At 43.4% G+C, this 20,149-nt stretch overlaps 1 protein-coding gene across 1 annotated transcript in view; it reads left to right on the forward strand.

Moving 5' to 3' along the window:
• Window positions 1–20,149, forward strand: part of SYAP1 (synapse associated protein 1) — a 31,009-nt gene that overhangs the window by 1,331 nt on the left and 9,529 nt on the right. The window contains exons 2-5 of the mRNA XM_023249512.2: window positions 8,654–8,772; window positions 9,550–9,616; window positions 12,919–12,992; window positions 17,451–17,590. Coding sequence (XP_023105280.1) covers window positions 8,654–8,772; window positions 9,550–9,616; window positions 12,919–12,992; window positions 17,451–17,590 — 400 coding nt within the window. The remainder of the gene's footprint in view (window positions 1–8,653; window positions 8,773–9,549; window positions 9,617–12,918; window positions 12,993–17,450; window positions 17,591–20,149) is intronic.

The following is a 20,149-nucleotide window of genomic DNA, read 5'->3' on the forward strand; positions in this document are numbered from 1 at the left end:
CAGAGACAGAGGGAGACACAGAATCGGAAACAGGCTCCAGGCTCCAAGCTGTCAGCACAGAGCCCGACGCGGGGCTCGAACTCACGGACCTCGAGATCGTGACCTGGCTGAAGTCGGACTCTTCACCGGCTGCGCCACCCAGGCGCCCCAATTTAGCAAGCATTTTTAAAGAATCTGCTAAAAGGCAAGAAGAGCATAGGGGAGGGTGGAGTCTGAAAGTGGAGAAACACATGTTAGAATAAGAAAGGCGCTAAACCGGCCACCTGGGTAAGCGTCTTGATTTCAGCTCAAGTCACTATCTCATAGTTGTGGGTTTGAGCCCCTCATCGGGCTCTATGCTGACGGTGTGGACCCTGCTTGATATTCATTCTCTCTCTCTCTCTCTCTCTCTCTCTCTCTCTCTCTCTCTCTCTCTGCCCTTCCCCGGCTCATGCTTATCCTCTCTTGTTCTCTCTTTCTTTCTCATAAATTAATACATGAACATTAAAAGAAGAAAGAAAGGCTGTAACATTCAAAAAGTTTGGGGGAAGGGGCAGGGAAAATAGATCTAATGTAAAATCATGGCAGTACAGAACCTCAGCTCAAGGCCCCCAAACAGTGCACAAGAGAAATAAAACCAAGTGCTGCACAACAAAATCTCTAAAGAGGGAATAACTGTTTCCTGTGTAGAAAATTGAGGAGAAACGAGCTTGCCATTTTCAAAAGATGTCAGATGAATTGGACTAGAACTAGAAAGGCTATGTTAGGTAGTTGAGATGGATACAAGTGGGACCATGTTAGGAAAAGCAGGGTATGGGTGTTTACTCCATTTCATACAACATAGAGAGCCATTTTCGTTGATCTTCAGGGAACTAGCAAAAGTCGCTTCTGGGGTGTCTGGGTGGTTCAGTTGGTTAAGCCTCCGACTTGGGCTCAGGTCATAATCTCATGGTTTGTGAGTTCGAGCCCCACATCGAGTTCTCTGCTGCAGCGCAGAGCTAGCTTTGAATCCTGTCTCCCTCTCTCTCTGCTCTTCCCCTGCATGCTCTCTCTCAAAAATAAATATTTTTTTAAAAGTCACTTTTTTTTTTTTTAAAGTAATCTCTACACCCAACTTGGGGCTTGAACTCTCAACTCTGAGATCAAGAGTCACATGCTGGGAGCGCCTGGGTGGTTCAGTTGGTTAAGTGTTTGACTCTTGTACCCAAAGGATACAGGAGTGCTGATGCATAGGGGCACTTGTACCCCAATGTTTAGAGCAGCACTTTCAACAACAGCCGAATGATGGAAAGAGCCTAAATGTCCATCAACTGATGAATGGATAGAGAAGATGTGGTTTATATACACAATGGAATATTACGTGGCAAGGAGAAAGAATGAAATATGGCCCTTTGTAGCAACATGGATGGAACTGGAGAGTGTTATGCTAAGTGAAGTAAGTCATACAGAGAAAGACAGACACCATATGTTTTCACTCATATGTGGATCTTGAGAAACTTAAGACTGTGGGGGAGGGGAAGGGGAAACAATAGTTACAATCAGGGAGAGAGGGAGGCAAACCATAAGAGACTCTGAAATACAGAGAACAAACAGGAATGATGGGAAAGGGGGGGGGAGAGGGGAAAATGGGTGATGGGCATTGAGGAGGGCACTTGTTGGGATGAGCACTGGCTGTTGTATGGAAGTCAATTTGACAATAAATTATATTAAAAACAGTGAGGACTTTATCATCAACTTGAAACTTCATGTTTGTATTTAGTAACAAAGTCCTGAATATTCTAAAATAGATTTATTTTCAATATGGATGTCTACTTTGGAGCCTAATGCTCCCACCTCTTTCTTTCCTCACCAGACTCTTGGTGTTTGGGGAAGCTAAGGTTAGCTGGAAGTACTACCATGAATCTACCCAAGTGGGAGTCAGGCTCAGAGATGTTTTAATTTCATGTTTTGTTTTTTTGTTTTTTTTTTTTTTTTTTAGTTTATTTTGAGAGGGAAAGAGTAGGGGAGGGGCAGAGAACGAGGAAGACAGAATCCCAATTTCCCCACCCACACGCACATTGCAAATGTTTCCAAATAAGAGAGCTCTTTTGGTTCTGAAATTTATGTGATTTTAAAAATATGTAAAGGTTCTTGTTTACACACAAACCTTCAGAAAGATAAGAGAGATGATCAGATATTTTCTTATTTCTACGTACTGATCCTAAAAGGTATGTTGTCTTTAAAAAGACTCATCTTTTAAAAACTGAAATTAGGGGCACCTGGGTGGCTCCGTCCATTAAGTGTCAGACTCTTTATTTCAGCTCAGGTCATGATCTCCAGGTTCATGGGATCCAGCGAAGAGTCTGCTTGGGATTTTCTCTCCCTCTCTCTGCCCCTCTCCCACTCTCTCCTTCTGTCTTTCTCTCTCAAATAAATAAACTTTTTAAAAAAAAAACTGAAGTTATGGGGCAGCTGGGTGGCTCAGTCGGTTCAGCATCCGACTTCAGCTCAGGTCATGATCTCATGGTTCGTGGGTTCAAGCCCCTCATCAGGCTCCATGCTGACAGCTCAGAGCCTGGAGCCTGCTTTGGATTCTGTGTCTCCCTCTCTCTCTGTCCCTCCCCCATTTGTGCTCTGTCTCTCTCTCAAAAATAAAAATATTTTTAAAAATAAATAAAATAAAATAAATAATAAAAAACCTGAAGTTAAACACCTCTGAGCCTGACAACCACTGAATAGATTCATTTCTTTAGCCTTTTATTTTTTTATTTATTTATTTTTTTTTAATTTTTTTTTCAACATTTATTTATTTTTGGGACAGAGAGAGACAGCATGAACGGGGGAGGAGCAGAGAGAGAGGGAGACACAGAATCGGAAACAGGCTCCAGGCTCTGAGCCATCAGCCCAGAGCCCGATGCGGGGCTCGAACTCACGGACCGCGAGATCGTGACCTGGCTGAAGTCGGACGCTTAACCGACTGCGCCACCCAGGCGCCCCTCTTTAGCCTTTTAAAATCTCCACGGACTCTCCTGGGAGCCCCATTTGTTCTGTAAACATTTGTTGAGTGCCTGCCTTCAGGACTGAACTCTAAATACTTCTGGTTCATGGTGATCTATTTGTAAATGTAGGCAACTCACCAGTTACAAGTGGTGGACACCCAGGCCTACATTCCATTCCGTCACCTAAAACCAAACCTTCCCATCCTTGGTCCTCCCTCCTGATAAACTCCAACCTCCTAGGATCACGTGCTTCAGAAGGAGACAGTTGATAAGGGAACTCACTGAAAAGCTCCTCCCAACCTCCCTGAAGGCCTCATGCCTCAAAGTAACTTATTATTCAGTACAAACTGGTTGTTTGGTTTTTGTTGAAGTTGACCAAATTGAAGGTGTATCTGTACTTTTTTTTTTAAGAAATTTTTTTTATGTTTTTATTTTATTTTTGAGAAAGAGACACAGTGAGAGCAGGGGAAGGGCAGAGAGAGGAGATAAAATCAGAAGCAGCCTCTAGGCTCCGAGCTGTTAACACAGAGCCCGACGTGGGGCCTGAACTCACGAACCATGAGATCATGACCTGAACCGAAGTCGGACGTCCAACGAACTGAGCCACCCCGGCGCCCCTGTACTTTTTTTTTTTTTTTTTTAAAGAAAAGTCCATACCTCTGAGAACGTTCAATACGTGAGTCATTTGCATAGTTTAAACAAGTGGGAGAGTGGCCAAAAATGAGCTTTGGCTTTTTCAAAACCATCCCTAAGGTCAGTCCATGCCCAGAAATGGAGGAAGGGCCATCGTCTCTTCTCCTTTGAAAAGTACTATTAGTAGGGGGTGCCTGGGTGGCTCAGTCAGTTAAGCGTCTGACTCCATTTTGGCTCAGGTCATGATGTCATGGTTCAGTTGGTGAGTTTGAGCCCTACATTAGGCTCTGCACTGACAGCGCAGAGCCTGCTTGGGATTCTTTCTCCACCCCTCCCCTGTTCTCTCTCTGTCTCTCTCTGTCTCTCTCAAAAGTAAATAAACTTTTTTTAAAAAAAGAAAAAAGCTATTAATATTTACAGTGGAACTATGTTAATTAGGCTATCCTCTTTTTCTATAGGGAAAGTACATTTCAAGTTCTAGGTGCCTAACTTGCTTAGTGTACGACTAAAAGGGCTCCAAAAATTAGTGTGTATATAGGAAAATATACGTCTGCTTTGATACAGAAATAAAATAACCAATTCACTACTGATGACAAACTCTGGCTTACCATGAAGAGGACAGTACAAATGGTCAAGAGCTTGGATCCCATGGCTTATGATCAATACTAAACAGAACTGGGGATTTTGGCTTGAAGAAGAAACTTAGGGGCATTGTTCAAAATTCTGAAAGTTTTTTTTCATAGAAAAGTCATTTTATGTTAGTTAAAAGGACAGATCTAAGTCTGAGAGGTAGGAATGACAAGGCAAATGAAAAGATTTCCTAATTAGAGGGGGATAACAGTAATAATTGGCTACCCGTTGAAGTCACATGCTCCCTATCCCTAGAAGTGGGCTACCTGGATAAGAGGTTCAATTAGGTAACCTCTAAAGTCCTCCAACATGAAGGTTCTAAAATTTTATGAAATAAAGTATTTTTGAAAAATTAGCCAGCGCCTTAAGAATATTAATTTTCTAAAGCTTTGCCTTAGAAATCACTATCTGCTCATTTTCTTTCCTGTTCTAGCAGCAAGCAAACTCTACCTTCTTCTCTTTCTTCTGATAATTTTAATGCTTTTTCTAACCTTTGAGAACCTTCCCACTTTATCTTTTTTTTTTTTTTATGTTTATTTATTTTTGAGAGGGAGAGACAGAATGCGAGCAGGGGAGGGGCAGAGAGAGAGGGAGACAAAAATCTGAAGCAGGCTCCAGGCCCTGAGCTGTCAGCACAGAGCCTGATGTGGGGCTTGAACTCACGAGCCGTGAGATCATGACCTGAGCCAAAGTTGGACGTTTAACCAATTGAGCCACTCCGCGCCCCCCACTTTATCTTTATCGTTCCATTTAGTTCTTCAAGCCCTTGTCACTTGCTCATCTGACATGAGGCAGTGTGGGATTTGGGGCACAAGCTTGCCAGTTAGAAGCAGATAGCCTGTGTTTGAGTTTTCTGTACTATTGTCTTTATTGTGATATCAGTTGCAAATTACAGAAAAGTCAGCTGCAAATTACGGAAAATCTAACAGAGACTTAATAAAACCACCTTGATTGTGTCAGAAGTCCCCAAGACCACCCCCAGCTTTGATAAGCTCCCACCAAAACTGGGGTTGTTTTGCCAAGGAGGAAGGGAATAGGCATTGGCTAGGCCATCAGCAGAGTCTGCCACTATCTTAATGGGCAAATAATTTATCCTCTGTGAGCCTTGGCTTACCTATCTGTAAACCGGGCAGATTGTACCTATTCTTCCCAGGATGATTATGAGTCTAAAATGAAGGTAAAATGACTGCTTTCAGTGTTTGAAATTTGCCCCCTCCTTTCATAAGGTTGCTTAGTCTTGCTCACTGGACACATTTTATTTAGTCTTCCTTTTCTTTGGTTGATGCTTCATTTGAGACCTTCTCTTTATGCCTGTGTTCTCGAAATGGACATTGTACTCCTATTACTTCCTGTTAACTCTAATCTTAGTCTCAACTTTTTCTAACCATGTAGTTAAAACTCTTTAACTTGGTGTCAGCCGATATGTTAATTTGCAAAACTAATAAGCCACTTCTCATCTTTATGAGCTTTCTTACCTGAAAATCTCCTATCATGCTTTCCCATGCCCCTCCTCCCTCTGACTTCACAATCCAGACCACTCTCTAATTACTCTCTTCTCTGAGTGCTTCTGTTTAATGATTATTCTTGCTCCTCTTGTCTTTGAGCCTTTTATTTGGTTGGAAATGGGCATTCCTTGAGGGTGAGAACTATACTTTCTCCAGTGTTCTCTGTGTTCAGTGTACCGTACCTCATTAAAATCTAAGAATTGAGATATTTATGCTAAAATACCAGATTTTATTTATTTATGTATTTTAAATGTTTATTTTGGAAAGAGAGAGCAAGCAGGGGAGGAACAGAGAGAAGGCGAGAGAGGACCTGAAGCAGGCTCTGCACTGACAGCAGCGAGCCCAATGCAGGCCTCAAAACTCGCGAACCACGAGGTCACAACCCGAGCCAAAGTCAAACACTCAACCAACTGAGCCACCCAGGTGCCCCTAAAATACCAGTTTTTGTTTTTTGTTTTTTGTTTTTTGTTTTTTTTTTTTTGAGACAGAGCCTGACTGGGGAAGGGTCAGAGAGACGGAGACACAGAATCCAAAGCAGGCTCCAGGCTCTGAGCAGTTAGCATAGTGGCTGATGTGGGGCTTGAACTCACGGACCGTGAGATCATGACCTGAGCCGAAGTCGGACACTTAACCAACTGAGCCACCCAGGCGCCCCTAAAATACCAGTTTTTAAATGGCAGTACTCCTTGGACTAGAAATGATGATTCTTTTTTTTTTTTTAAGTTTTATTTATTTTGAGAGAGAGAGCAAGAGAATGTCTGTTGGAGAGTGGCAGAGAGAGAGGGAGGGAGAATCCAAAGCAGTCTCTGCACTGTCAATGCAGAGCCTGATGCCGGGATGTTGAGCTCAAAGTCATGAATCATGAGATCATGACCTAAGTCGAAACCAAGAATCGAAAGCTCAACTGACTGAGCCACCCAGGCGCCCCATAAAAATAATGATTCTAATTAAAAACATTTTCCTGAGGGCTGCCTAGGTGGCTCAGGGCCGCCTAGGTGGCTCAGTCGGTTGAGTGTCCAACTTCGGTTCGGGTTATGATCTTGAGGTTCACAGGTTCGAGCCCCATGTTGGTCTCTGTGCTGACAGCTCAGAGCCTGGAGTCTTCTTCAGATTCTGGTCTCCCTCTATCTCTGCCCCTCCCGCTTTGCGCGTTGTCTATTTCTCTCTCCAAAATAAACATCAAAAAAAATTTTTTAACATTTTCCTGAGAGAAAATCTTAAAAGGAACCCTGCTCTTTTAGAACTTCAGATTTCTTTGACTCTCTGCAAAAAATATTATTACAAAATAATCTGGCTGTCTACCCAATTTATTGTGAATAGACTAATCATAACCAAACAGAAATGAGGGACTTCCCTAAAACCCTTCCCTAAAACTTACTATGTTGCCCCCCATTTGTCCATTCAACAAGGACTTATTGGTCACTCACTGGGGATACAGTGGTGAATCAGACAGCCTTGGTCCCTGCCCCAGTGGAACTTAGGATGGGCCCTGAGTCTGTCTGGGAAGACAGATCCACCAAGTAATCAATAGAGTGTCATGAATATTGTTGGTTGGGCAACACAGGTGCTGAGGGAACACATCTCAGGAGCTCCTACTCCAGTCAAGGAGCCAGGGTACATTTCCTGAGAAGTGATATGTAAGTGGAGATGCACAGTATATGTAGAGTTAAGCCAGATAAAAAGAGGGAAGATAAAGGTGTTTCAAACCTAGGAATAATGTATCTGAAACCTCCTTGGAGATACTCAAGAATTTCTTGGGATCATGTGAATGTAGAATAGGAGGGGGAAGAATGGTGAGAAGGAGACCATAGGCAAGTAGTGTCCCGTTTTATAGTCACAATGGGGTGTTGACATCATGGACAGGTGAATGCCACCAGACGCAATGGGAGAAAGTAGACTCTTTATGGTAAAGGCTATGGAAAGTGGAAGAGAAGGTCATTCAGATGGGGAGATAGTACTGCTGCTCCCAGGTAGTGGTACAAGTTACCTGATTCTCTGGAAGTGATACCAGCCACCAGTGAGGATTTAATCTGGTGTGCCAAGCTCCCTTTGCCATTCTTATCTGGGTTTTCTCCCTGAGTGTTGTAAGAGTCAACCCACCTGCCCCTCAGCAAGTGCAAGTAGCAGAGGCAAGAGTGCCCTAACTTAGAGAGTATCTCCCACTAGATGAGATTGGAAGGCAGTGGCCCAGGAGCATCCCCCAGCGGGTCCAGCTTCAGGACCTGCCTGAGGTTGCTTCCCGCAGCCTATGTTGTATACATTGTGGACTTCGAAATGATATTTGTTTACATACAGGCCTTTATGTTGCGGTTGCAATAGAGCTTTGATACATAATGTCTTTTCAGGTCTTTAGAAACATTAATTTTGTGCTTTTGAAAGGTGAAAGTTTATATGTTCCGGTTTTAATTTTATTCTACATATTTGCTCATTATTATTAGTTAAGAAGGACTTATATTTATATTAGGGCTTGCCAAGATTTCTATTTATTAAAAATTCCCCCAGATTTATCACAAGATGGGTTAATGTAGGGAAGGAGGGACATTTTTTCTTTGAACAAGAGGGAAGGAGAAAATAAAATAGGATATTTAGGGTCTAGAAAGGAAGGAAAGTGAAAAGGAGCCTTGATCTTATTTGTGAAGTTGGAAGGGAGATTACTTGCTGAGATAAGTTAGAACAAGAGACTACTGGGGGAGAAGGGAGGCGTATGCTTAACGCTCTTTGCAAGAGATGAATTAAAGGCCGGGTATGGATGGCCGGCGGGTCCACCCAGAAGGTGGGGTACTGTCAGTGCTTCTCGTTTCACGTCCTAGTTAACAAGAAACATGCCCTATGGTTGAAGATTTGCATGAGAGCTCTTTAAGGGAAAAATCACAAATATAATAACCATTGTACTTGAATGGAGCATAGACTGTCTTTTATTCTTTACAGACTATCTATTTAGCTTTGCAACTGCTGCTACAAAAAAGATAACTGAATCAGTTGCTGAAACAGCACAAACAATAAAGAAATCAGTAGAAGAAGGAAAGATAGATGACATCATTGATAAGGTACATGTCAACATCTTTTCAAATTGATTAGCAGCTAAATATAATTATCCCTTCTTTTTATGAACGTCATTAATCCAAGTAGGATATCATATTCCGATAAAAATATTAATTGTTGAGACTCTTGGGGGTTTTTTTCTTCTTTTTGTATAAGAAGTAGCAATGATTTAAATAACCTTGGTTTTAATTTTAATATATTCTGAAATACACTGATACTTTTGCATAATACTGAACTTTTTATATTGTGAGTTTAATTTTAAACTGTAACTGTTTCCAAATATTTATGCCTTTGCATCATTCAGTTAAGTTTTTAAAGTCCCATTAGGAATTACATTTTCAGACTCTAAGGAATGAGTTTGTTCATTTCCTGCAGTGGTAGGGTGTAGGCCTGGGGAATTTCATTTATGTTGGTAATTATTTGAACTAAGGAGGTCATCAATTAAACTTCAGATAGCTTGTTATTTAGCTGCTTTGCTGTGTGTACTACATGTTAGAATGAGATTTGACCTGGCTTTTATTGTTTTTTGGGATAAAACAAAAATTCAATTTTTAACTCATTTTATCTTTGCATTTGAAAAGATAATCCATCATAAAAAAGGTTGTATACTTAAAATTCAAAACTATTGAATTGATTTTCCCTTTTGGTGGAGAAAGGGTGGAGTATCACTTTTTTAACCTTTTTATTTGAATAAAATTAATAAAATGTCTCAAATGACTTCACAAATCTTACATGTAATAAGCTTCTCGAAGTAATTTGACTCTTTATATATTTTTTAACAGACCATTATAGGAGATTTTCAGAAGGAACAGAAAAAATTTGTTGAGGAACAGCATACCAAAAAGTCAGGTATGATATCGGTTTTTATACATGACTCACCTACCAAATTTTATTGAGCACCTATTAATGTGCCAGACACCACACTGAGGCGCTGAGAATACAAAAATGTGTAACAGCCCCCATCCTTCAGGTAGCACAAAGACTAGTGGGGAAGTCAAGCTCATAAACCTTTGGGGTTTAAAGGAAGGGAGGAAATTGTTCCCACGGAACTGGTGACAGCCCCTCTGGGGAGCTGGCTGTGACAGAGTGAGCATTCATTTCTCATTTTATAACATGGCCAACACACTGTGTGATATACACATAATTGGCACTTAGCAGAAGTTGGCTCCCTTCCCATTCTCTTCAGGAGATAAAAACGAAAGAGCTTTCTAGAGGAGTGACACAGGGCCATGAAAAGTCATGGAGTGTTTGAGGAAGTTAGTGCATTTCATTACTGACAAATGCTTGTTTAAATGTTTGCAGTTACAGGATCTCAAAATGTCTACTTTTACTGTTTGGATGTACTCAAACACAAAACCGGCCTCTTGTCTTTGAATTTGGCAAAAGGGTAAAACAATTCCATCAGTTTGAGCAGTGCCACAAATTCAAAAAGAGCTAGTTAGTCCTGTGGCGGGTCAGGCAACTCAAAGTGGAAAGCAGCTTTGGGGACAAAAAATCTATACAAATTAGCCTACCTTAGGATAGCAGAGAAAGTGATCCTGGCTTGGAGACTTGGGGTAGGCGCTGGTCAGAGCCTCTGAGACAGGAACTTTGAGTGAGTAGGGGAAAGGCTCAGAGGCACTTTCAGTTTTGAGACACCCATTAGACCCCAGGTGAGAGGAACATGTACAAAGGCAGGGAAGGGAATGCAGGAAAATTCCATTCCTTGGTTGCACAAGTCATATTTCAAAGGCCCAATAGCCACAAGGGGCTAGTGGCTTCCATATTGGACAGTGCAAACCTAGAACATTTCCATCAGTGCAGAAAGTTCTGTTGGTCGGCACTGCTCTAAATTAACTGAATGGGGTCCAACAGGAGCAGTTGATTCCTGTGTGAAGCATGCATGAAGAATTCCATCTACTGATACAGATTAGAAGTCAATTTGTGTAAAAACCATGAGAGTAGGTGAGCTCAGTGAGAAGTGTGTCGAGCATGAAGAGAGCTGAGCAGAGATCTAACAGTGTTGACAGGAAGGAAGGAATGGGAGAAATTGACAGTTCCTGAGTGCCTGATGTTTACATGCAACATCTTCTTTACTAAAAGGTAGGATCAACAAGGTTAATTCGCTGCAGGTTGCTCAGCTGGTAAGTGATGAAACAAATCTGCCATCAAAACCAGTGCCCATTTTTACTTACCAAGAGACAACAGCTAGGAGAGAGAAGCAATAGAAGCCCGGAGAGGGGAGAGTTTCAAGGAGAGTTAGGTCGGCTAAGAAGTCCATTTACAAGGACCATGAGGAAAGGCACCATGTGAGTGTTCCTTGTGCATTTGTTCATTTAACGGTCACAGAAACTCGGAAGTACTTACTCTTCTCTCCATTTCACAAAGAAGGAAACTGGGCCTAGAGAGAAAAGAACTAAGAACTGTCCGTGGGTTGGACAACCAGGAGGTTACTGGTCACCCTAAAAAGAGCAGTTTCAGAGGAACAGGGAGGCAGGGAGTGTCTCATCCATACTGGTAGTTTGAGCCTTGAGAGGACCTCATCTGAGGGTTAAGTAGTACCAGGAGAGGCCACCCAAGGTGAATAGACTTAAATTGGACGCCAGAATATTAAAGCAAATAGTGTTTTCAAGGGGCTTTACCCCAATTTTTTTAAGTATGAAAATATGCTTATTTTATCTTATATTTAACAGAATTTGGATTATAATTGCCACCATTTGCTTGTTTAAGATGAGCCTAAGAATGAGCCAGGTGTCTGTCTGTCCATATGTCTATCCACACATGCACATAACTTTTCTATCAGTTGGTACACAATAGGATGTCTCTTCCATTGGACTTTTGCCACATGACACAAAAGGGCAGGGGTGTTTTGTTGAAAATACTAGGAACCCCTACATGTATCTTTTGTGCTGACCTCCCACCTCCACAGCCCCAGCTCAGATGGTAGCCCCAGTTCGGATGCTCACTGGCTTTGTCTCCACTATTTCCTACTTGCTGCTCCCTCTGAACACCCTCTACACACACCCAGCACTGAACTCCTCCTAGACCGAGATCACCTCCCAGGTCTCCGCAGAAAACCCCTGGGACTCACCTCTCAGTGGCTGCATTTGTCACCCAACAGTATAAGCCTGATGAGTTGTAATCCCCTTCTTCTTGTGAGCCCCAAAGACAACATGTCTGTTGTAGATCCCAGCCCTATTGTTTACTTCCCGATTTGCCCGTTTCTTTATTTGCTTTCACTCCTGACAACCCTCTTCTCAGTTCCTAACTGCTTATCACCTTTTGTCATGAATCAAGTACAGTGACTTTTTCAAAAGAACTTTTTATTTGGAAATAATTTCAATTTACAGAGCAGTTGCGAGTATAAAGGGAGTACTGAGAACACCCATACCCCCTCTCCCTAGATTGTTGGTTTTAGTCCAACTGCCTTGTCCTTTACACCCTTTCTCCCTCTGTGTGTGTCTTTTCTGTTCCACTCAATGTGTGTTTCCTAAGAATTAGGGGTATTCTCTTACATAATCACTGACCAGACAGTTACCAGCTTTAGGAAAAGAACACTGATACGATGTGCATATTCTAATTTTGTCAGTTGACCCAGTAATGTCCTTTGTATGTTTTCCCCCCTCAATACAGCATGCAGCATAGCTTTCCTCATGTGTCTTAGCCTCTTTTAATCTGCACCAATCCAGGACCTTTGTCTTTTAGGACATTAATGTTTTCAAAGGATATTCTGCCCCCGCCCCCTTGGCCTCCTTTTTTTTTTTTTTTTAAATAGACCTTTCCTAGTTGGGCTTTGGCTGATATTTCCTCATGATTAGATTCAGATTATGCATTCTTGGCCAGAATACTACATAGATGATGTTGTGTCCTTCTCAGGATAGCCCATCTGGAGGCCTACGATGACCATCTCTTTTTCATTGGTGATGATCATTTGGGTCACTTGGTCAAGGTGTTGTCCAATTTCTCCACCATATAATTCAAGTAATTTTTTACCAAATGCGTACATGCTTTAGATTCATATCTTAAGTCTAGGAATTATGAATGTTCATATTTGGAGCTCATTAATAAATTGCCACATTGATTATGTGGCAACTTATTCTTTCAAACCACGATTGCAGTGTAACCTTTGTAACATGTTTTTCTCTTTTTTTCTTTATTATTAAAACCTTTAGAAGCAGCAGTGCCCCCATGGGTTGATAGTAATGATGAAGAAACAATTCAACAGCAAATCTTGGCCTTATCTGCTGTAAGTACCTCTTGATTCCCTGTATAGACATACTTTCTTCCTATCATGACTTTATCCATAGAATGTTTTTCTTCTATATAGTATTTAAAATGTTTTGAGATACTAGAACTGTACACATCAACTTTCGCTGGTTTTTCCCCCTAAGTTCCCCCTCCTGCCAAGTTTTAACTTCTCCTTAAGTTCTTTTTTCTTAACAGAAAAGTATGATCTGTTACACAAAATAATTATTTCAGCCTTAAAAGGATTCTTTTATGTTATTAAGATAATCTTTTGAGATATGCTATCATACAAAGTTTCTAGATATCATTCTAGTTCATCTGAGTGAAAAGATTGTATTCTAAATTTTCTCTTTAACTATCATATGTATTTTAAAATGAAATTGAAAGAAATAAACTTTGCTGGCCTACAAAGATTTCTCTTGGGATTTCAGAGGGAACATAGTGATACCAGTTAACAGTTGTACAGTACCTGACACTTTCAGAAAGAACTTTCTTACCCATTATCTCCTTTCAGCCTCACTGTACGTTTATGAGGTAGGTAGCACCTTTTATTGCCGTCGTGCAGGCGTGATGACTGTGACTCCCAAATGTGACACTCACTCTTTACATGTGTCTCCACTGGGCTGTGGATTCTTAGTGGGTGGAGAGACTGGCTTTGATCTCTGTCCTTAGCACCCAGCAGCCTGCCTGGCAGGGGACTCAGCAAATAGGGCTTTGACTGTATCAGTGGTTTTCAAGCTTTGTTTTTAATCTACTCTTTTTTTTTTTTTTTTTTTAACCAAAGTCATAAATGGAACTTCAGTCTAGAAAACAGACATAGAGCTGGGCTTTACTTTGCTTCCATTGTCCTCCCCCAGGGCATTTTTAAGATTTTTTCTTTTTCATTAGTAAACCCCTTAAAAGATTTTTTTTAAGTTTGTTTATTTATTTTGAGAGAAAGAGAGCAAGTGCAAGCAGGGGAGGGGCAGAGAGAGAGATAGAGACAGAGACTCCAAGCAGGCTCCACGCTGTCAGCACAGAGCCTCACGTGGGGCTTGATCCCACGAACTGTGAGATCATGACCTGAGCGGAAACCAAGAGTCAGATGCTTAACCTACCGAGCCACCCAGGTGCCCCTCCATTAGTAAGCCCTTTAAAGGCCTGAGCATCCATTACAAGTTCAGTATGAACACCATGTGTTTTGTTTACTGTGTTATGGCCAAACTTGATGCTGACATCACATAATGCTTATCTCCAGAAGAGAATTGGGACAGTGAGACTGTCATTTGAGGGCAGACATCAGATACTCACAGTCAAGTAAGTTCTCATAGCTCCTCTGTCCCCCAGACCTGTTCCTGTCCTCATCTTCTCCATCTCAAAATAAGACTCCAGTCATCCACCAGTTTGTTCTAGTCACTAACCCAAGAGTCTTCCTTCAGTCACACCCCACCCCCACCCCGCCTGGGCCTGCTGCAACCTGACAACGCTATGTTCCTGATATACCTCTACACCACTTCTCCACTGCTGCTGCCACCACAGCGGTCCCAATGCCATCATCTCCTGCCTTCAGCGTCCCAACCGCTGTCCTATCCTTACCCCTTTCCCTACAAGCTCACAGCAGCCACAGGGGTCCCATTTATCATGTAAATCCCTTCGTGTCACTCTCCCACATAGAGCCTTCTAATGGCATCTCGTCTCGCGTGGGCTAGGATCTAAACCCCTTCCACTGGCTTCGAAGGCCCTTGGCTTTGCATCCCTCACCTCCCTCGTGCCCCACTGCCCTGCGTCCCAGTGTTCCAGCCACTGTTTTTTTGTGGAACACAAGTGAGCCAAGCTTTGTCCTGCTTCAGTGCCTGGTGCTTGCTGTCCACTCTTCCTAGAAGCCCACCCTACACCATTCCACAAGATCTCATCTCAAAAGTCACCTCCCTCGCCACCCTTTCAGCCCTCTACTAGTCACCCCATCTCATAGCCTTAGCAGTCTAAACCCTTGTCTGTCTCTTCCCACTCCCCCACCCCACAAGTGGAATGGAAACGCTGTGCAGGCAGGGAGGGACTCCATTTGTGCTGTGCCCTGCTGAGCAGGTGGCACGGTGCCTGGGGCACAGCAGGTCCTCAATGGGCATCTGCTGAATGGATGATGCAGTGAACATTACACACAGACATGCCTGCAAGAGAGCACTCAAGATACCAGCATGACCCAGAGGCTTTGAACCATCTTCAGTACATTCTTTATGGTGGCTTCTGAATGTTTTAAGAGATGGACTAAATTGCTATAGTGAAGAAATAAAAAAAAATACAGTAGGTTAAACAAGCTGTGACTTTCCCTCCCTCTTCCCCCCTCATGTAAGAGTCTAGAGGTAGATGGTCCACGTAGGTGTGCTTTTCCCATGAACTCATCTATAGACCCAAGTATTTCCTGTGTTAATCTTATCCTATGCCAGCCCCTAGACTGTTGTCTGCCTTCTCTGCGGTGAAGTCAGCTCTCATGACCGTGCCTGTGTTCCAGCCTGTGGGAACTGGGAAAGAGGATGGTGGGTACACCAGACCATTTGGAAGATGAGACTCAGAAATTACACCTATCCCTCAGGCCTACATCCCTTTAGCAACTTAGACACATGGCCACTCCTAATGCTGGGGAGCCTGGGAAATCCAGTCTCTGGCTGGGTGGCCACATGCCCAGCTGGAACTCAAGAGTTGTGATCCTGGAAGGGAGGGAGGAAGGGATACTGGGAAATGATTAGCAATCTCTCCATCAGAGTTGCTACATTCTCCTACTTGCCAAGCACTAGTTGGGACAATTCAGAGCCTATAGCAGAGTAGACCTTTAAGTTTCTCGTGCTGGGGCACCCCTCAGGGCATCATGCATAAAAAAGAAATTGATAGTACAGCTGTCATTAGGTAGTTGTGAGAATGCAATTCAGAAAATTGTGTTTAGAACCTCCCCTGGGCCAGCCTAATCTTGGGCCTGGAGGTGGCTGAGACCTGCCCTCCAGAGCCCGAAGGCTTACTGGACATCTGCTAGTAGAGTCACACATAGCATTGCTCCCATGCTGAACACTGTCGTGCGGGACACGCAACGAAGCACCAAGGAAAGCGGCATGTCCCTGATTTTGGAGAGGGAAGAGGATGATCTCAGGGCAGCTTCCCAGAAGTGATGACGTTGGAGTGGAGTCATGAGTCTTGGGAGGAGGGTGTGAGGATGTTTGGGGGATGTGGGGCAGGGCTTGACATTCAGGTAGGGGGTTTTGTAAGCATTCGGATATGACTGGACTGCATGGTGCAGGTGGAGGTGTGGATATGGAGCCAGATCATGAAGACCTTTCTGTACCATTCTAGTAAGTTTAGGTTTCATCTCAAAGGCGACAAACGAGTCATTTAAGGGTTTTAGTGACCAGTAAAACATGTTTTCCTTGCGACAGGGTAGAAAGTTGCTTGCTCTGGGTGGGAGAAATGGGACTGGAGATAGTTGCCCCTTCAGTGGCTGCTGTAGAAATCCAGGTGAAACGTGATACGGCAATTTTTAGACTTTGAAATTTTTACATGAGAAGGTGAAATAACTAAACCCTATTTAGGTTCAGATTTGTTCTTTATTGATGTAGGCATCTCAAAAACCAAAAATATGGTTAAAATCTAACACGGGCAAGATATGATGAAACTGATGCTTATAGTAGCCAGTTTCTAAGATTATTTAAGCAGCCAATTTTCTAAGATTATTTTATAGTAGTTTTCACATAAAGATACTTGCTGGAACAAATGTACATTCATATGATTTGAAACTCTGTAATTTCAACTAACTGCATGATTGAACTTCCTGGCCTCCCACAAGGCTCTCTTCAGTGGAGACTGTTAAAAAAATACATGACAGGGGCGCCTGGGTGGCGCAGTCGGTTAAGCGTCCGACTTCAGCCAGGTCACGATCTCGCGGTCCGGAGTTTGAGCCCCGCGTCGGGCTCTGGGCTGATGATGGCTCAGAGCCTGGAGCCTGTTTCCGATTCTGTGTCTCCCTCTGTCTCTGCCCCTCCCCCGTTCATGCTCTGTCTCTCTCTGTCCCAAAAATAAATAAACGTTGAAAAAAAAATTTAAAAAAAAATACATGACAGGGGACACCTGGGTGGCTCAGTTAAGTGTCCCACTCCTGGTTTCAGCTCAGGTCATGATCTCAGGGGCTCCATGCTGATAGGGCAGAGCCTGCTTGGGATTCTCTCTCCTTCTCTCTCTACCCCTCTTCCCTCTCGTGCGCATATGTGCACCTGTGTGTGCACTTGCTATCTCAAATAAACTTTAAAAAATAAATAATAAATACATGACAGGATCGGTCATTCTCCACTCTCTCTTAAGCAGACAGGTTAATGATACTTCAGTGGATTTTGTGGCTGAAATCTTTAGGAGAATTGAATATTTGTCAAACTGGTGATGCACTGTTACATATTAATTGCTGTCTACATTTTTCCCCATGTTTTTCCCCTTTTCATCAAAGGACAAGAGGAATTTCCTTCGTGACCCTCCAGCTGGAGTGCAGTTTAATTTTGACTTTGATCAGATGTACCCTGTTGCCCTGATCATGCTCCAAGAGGACGAGCTGCTGAGTAGGATGAGATTTGCCCTTGTTCCTAAACTGTAAGTAAGCAGTGTGTTCCTGAGCCAGAGCTACGCTGCTCACACAGCACATATTGGCATTTTCTAGTGGCCTTGGTCATATGCAGAGTGTCGGGGCAGAATCCTGGAGTGGGGGCCAGAGCAGTTTCCTGTTCCGTCTTCATGAAAATTAGGCTCTGTGGCCCTTCAGCTGGTGTGCATGCGCTCTCTGTCTCTCTCTCTCTGTCTCTTTCTTTGTCTCTTTCTCTCTCTCTCTCTCTCTCTCTCTCTCTCTCACACACACACACACACACACACACACACACACACACACACACACAGCCATAGAATCGAAACTGAGAGTGGGCCTCACAGGAAATTTGGGGTGGAGATAAGATGCGCTGTTTTATCCCCAGTTAGAAGCTAGAACACAGTTTCCGATAGAAACAACCAACGTGCCGTGTCTTCCAAATAAAATTAAGGTCCCCAGGGCTCATTAGGACCTGGCCCACCACCTTTTTACACTCTGGCTCTGCTCTCTAGCAACAGTGTTCTTGTTCTCCTTCCCGCCTGAAGTTTTCCTCTGCCCGCAGGCCTTGTTCTCCTCCGAAAGTCTTGCTTGTCCTTCAGCTCCCGTGCAAGCATAATGTCTTCAGGGACACAGCCCTGACCGGGATCAGCAGAGGCCCCCCACGGTGGGTGGGTCTCCTCCCTTCCCTTCTGCCATCATGGGCTCTTGCTCACCTTTTTTAATTCCAATTCCTTGTTTTGAATCTATTGCATTTTTAGTCCATGGTCTTTTCTTACTCCGTGAGCTTTCCATTATTATAGCACTCTATTCTTTTTGGATGGGTGCAGTATCTTCCTGGTCTCTGAGAACCTAGTTTTCTTGAAATACCCTTTTGTCTCGGTGCTTTTCTTGAATTTTTGTGTTTGTTTTGGGCTCTGTGATTCATGTTGCAGGCTTTCCTTATCCGTCCTTCTTCGTATCTGAAGGCACCCTGCGGAAACGGCACCTAGAGCTGTGTGTTCCCACAGGCCTTTCGGCAGGGTGGCTTCCCTGAGAGGACTCCACCTCCTGCCTGACCAGTCTCAGCCACGCCAGCTGCCTGAGTGTGGAGTGGCTCAGCTCACAGTGAACCGTGGCTCTCTGTCGCATGGAAGCACAGTCCCCAGCTGGAAGGGGCGGTGTGGGAGTCAGCCAGCTCGCTGCTCCTCTGGGGCCTCGCCACCATGCCTCCTGTCTCGAGCCCGACCTGCACCCGGCCTTCAGAGACGCCTGTGCCTCCCGTCCCTGGCTCTGTCCGAGCGCACCCAGGGTGAACCGGCCCGTTCTTGCCAGCCGCCCTTCCTGCAGGTGGCTTACCACAGCTTTCTCCGGTCTACAGAGTAGATTGCTGCTGGCCCATCAGCCTTTCCCCTTCCACTGTGCTTTCCTCGCCAGTTCTCTCTGTCCTGGGGGGTTTGATTTACTTAATTCCTTTTCTATTATTTTGGAATGGCTCAAATCTCATTACAAATCTAATCCTTAGACTGTGTCCAAAATAGCTATTTTGGGGGCACCTGGCTGGCATGACTCTTAATCTCTGGGTTGTGAGTTCAAGCCCCATGTTGGGTGTAGAGATGACTTAAAAATAAATAGGTAGATAGGTGGATAGATAAAGTAGCTATTTTTAGTGAAGAATATATAAAAAAGATTATCAACTGTTCTTTTTTTCACTATTATGCTCACAAAGCCCTGAGAGTTGGCTTTTGAACAGTTCATGTGTATATATCTGATAGAAGCTCTTTCATCTTGGAATTTGAGGTTGTACCTATTCCGAATAACTGCCTCTTTCTGAGAGAAGAGTAGCAAAGCTCTGGGGTTTGGGTGGGCTTTGTACCTGAAGGCTCCATCAACTTGAAGACCATTCAAATCACCTTGGGTCACACAGCGGGCTCTCTGCCAATGCTCTCAGGACGGTCCCGAGACCCCGAGGCAGTGGGGCATGTGGCCCAGGGTTACTCGTGGCAGGCATGTGGCTAGGTGTCCACAGCGTCGGTTAGTGACAATTCTGGATGCCTTCTTACTGCTGACAGTAATTTTAGAGTCTTGAAAAGATTGGGAGAATTCGTATTTGGCAAGTAGTATTTCTGGTTTGTTGCTAGCTAGTTAAATGGTCTATTGAGTAATATAATTCCAGTTTCCTATTGCTAATTCTGTTAGGGATCATTTAGAAATTAGGGTTATCATTTTTTATAAGTCTTTACCCGTTAGAAATGCTTACTGAAATATTTGTGGATGGAAGGATGTGATATCTGGCATTGCCTTAAAATATTCCAACCCATACCCAGAGAAGGGCATGCGTGGAAAAGAGAGGGACAGACATGAAGTGTGATTGGCAAAATGCTGGTGATTGCTGGTTAGGTCACAGGTACAGGGGCCTTCTTTGTCCTAGTCTCTCCACTTTTTTTTTTGTTGAAATTTCCATAATAAAACACATGAGCCATCACACACAAATCTAGGACTCCTGCTTTGGTCCTTTGAGACACTTTTTCTAAGCAGAAGCCATCACTAACCGGGGAACAATTTAGAAAACAAATCAAAACAAACTTGCTCTG

Source organism: Felis catus, chromosome X (genome assembly GCF_018350175.1).
Source record: "Felis catus isolate Fca126 chromosome X, F.catus_Fca126_mat1.0, whole genome shotgun sequence".
NCBI classification, from domain to species: Eukaryota; Metazoa; Chordata; class Mammalia; order Carnivora; family Felidae; genus Felis; species Felis catus.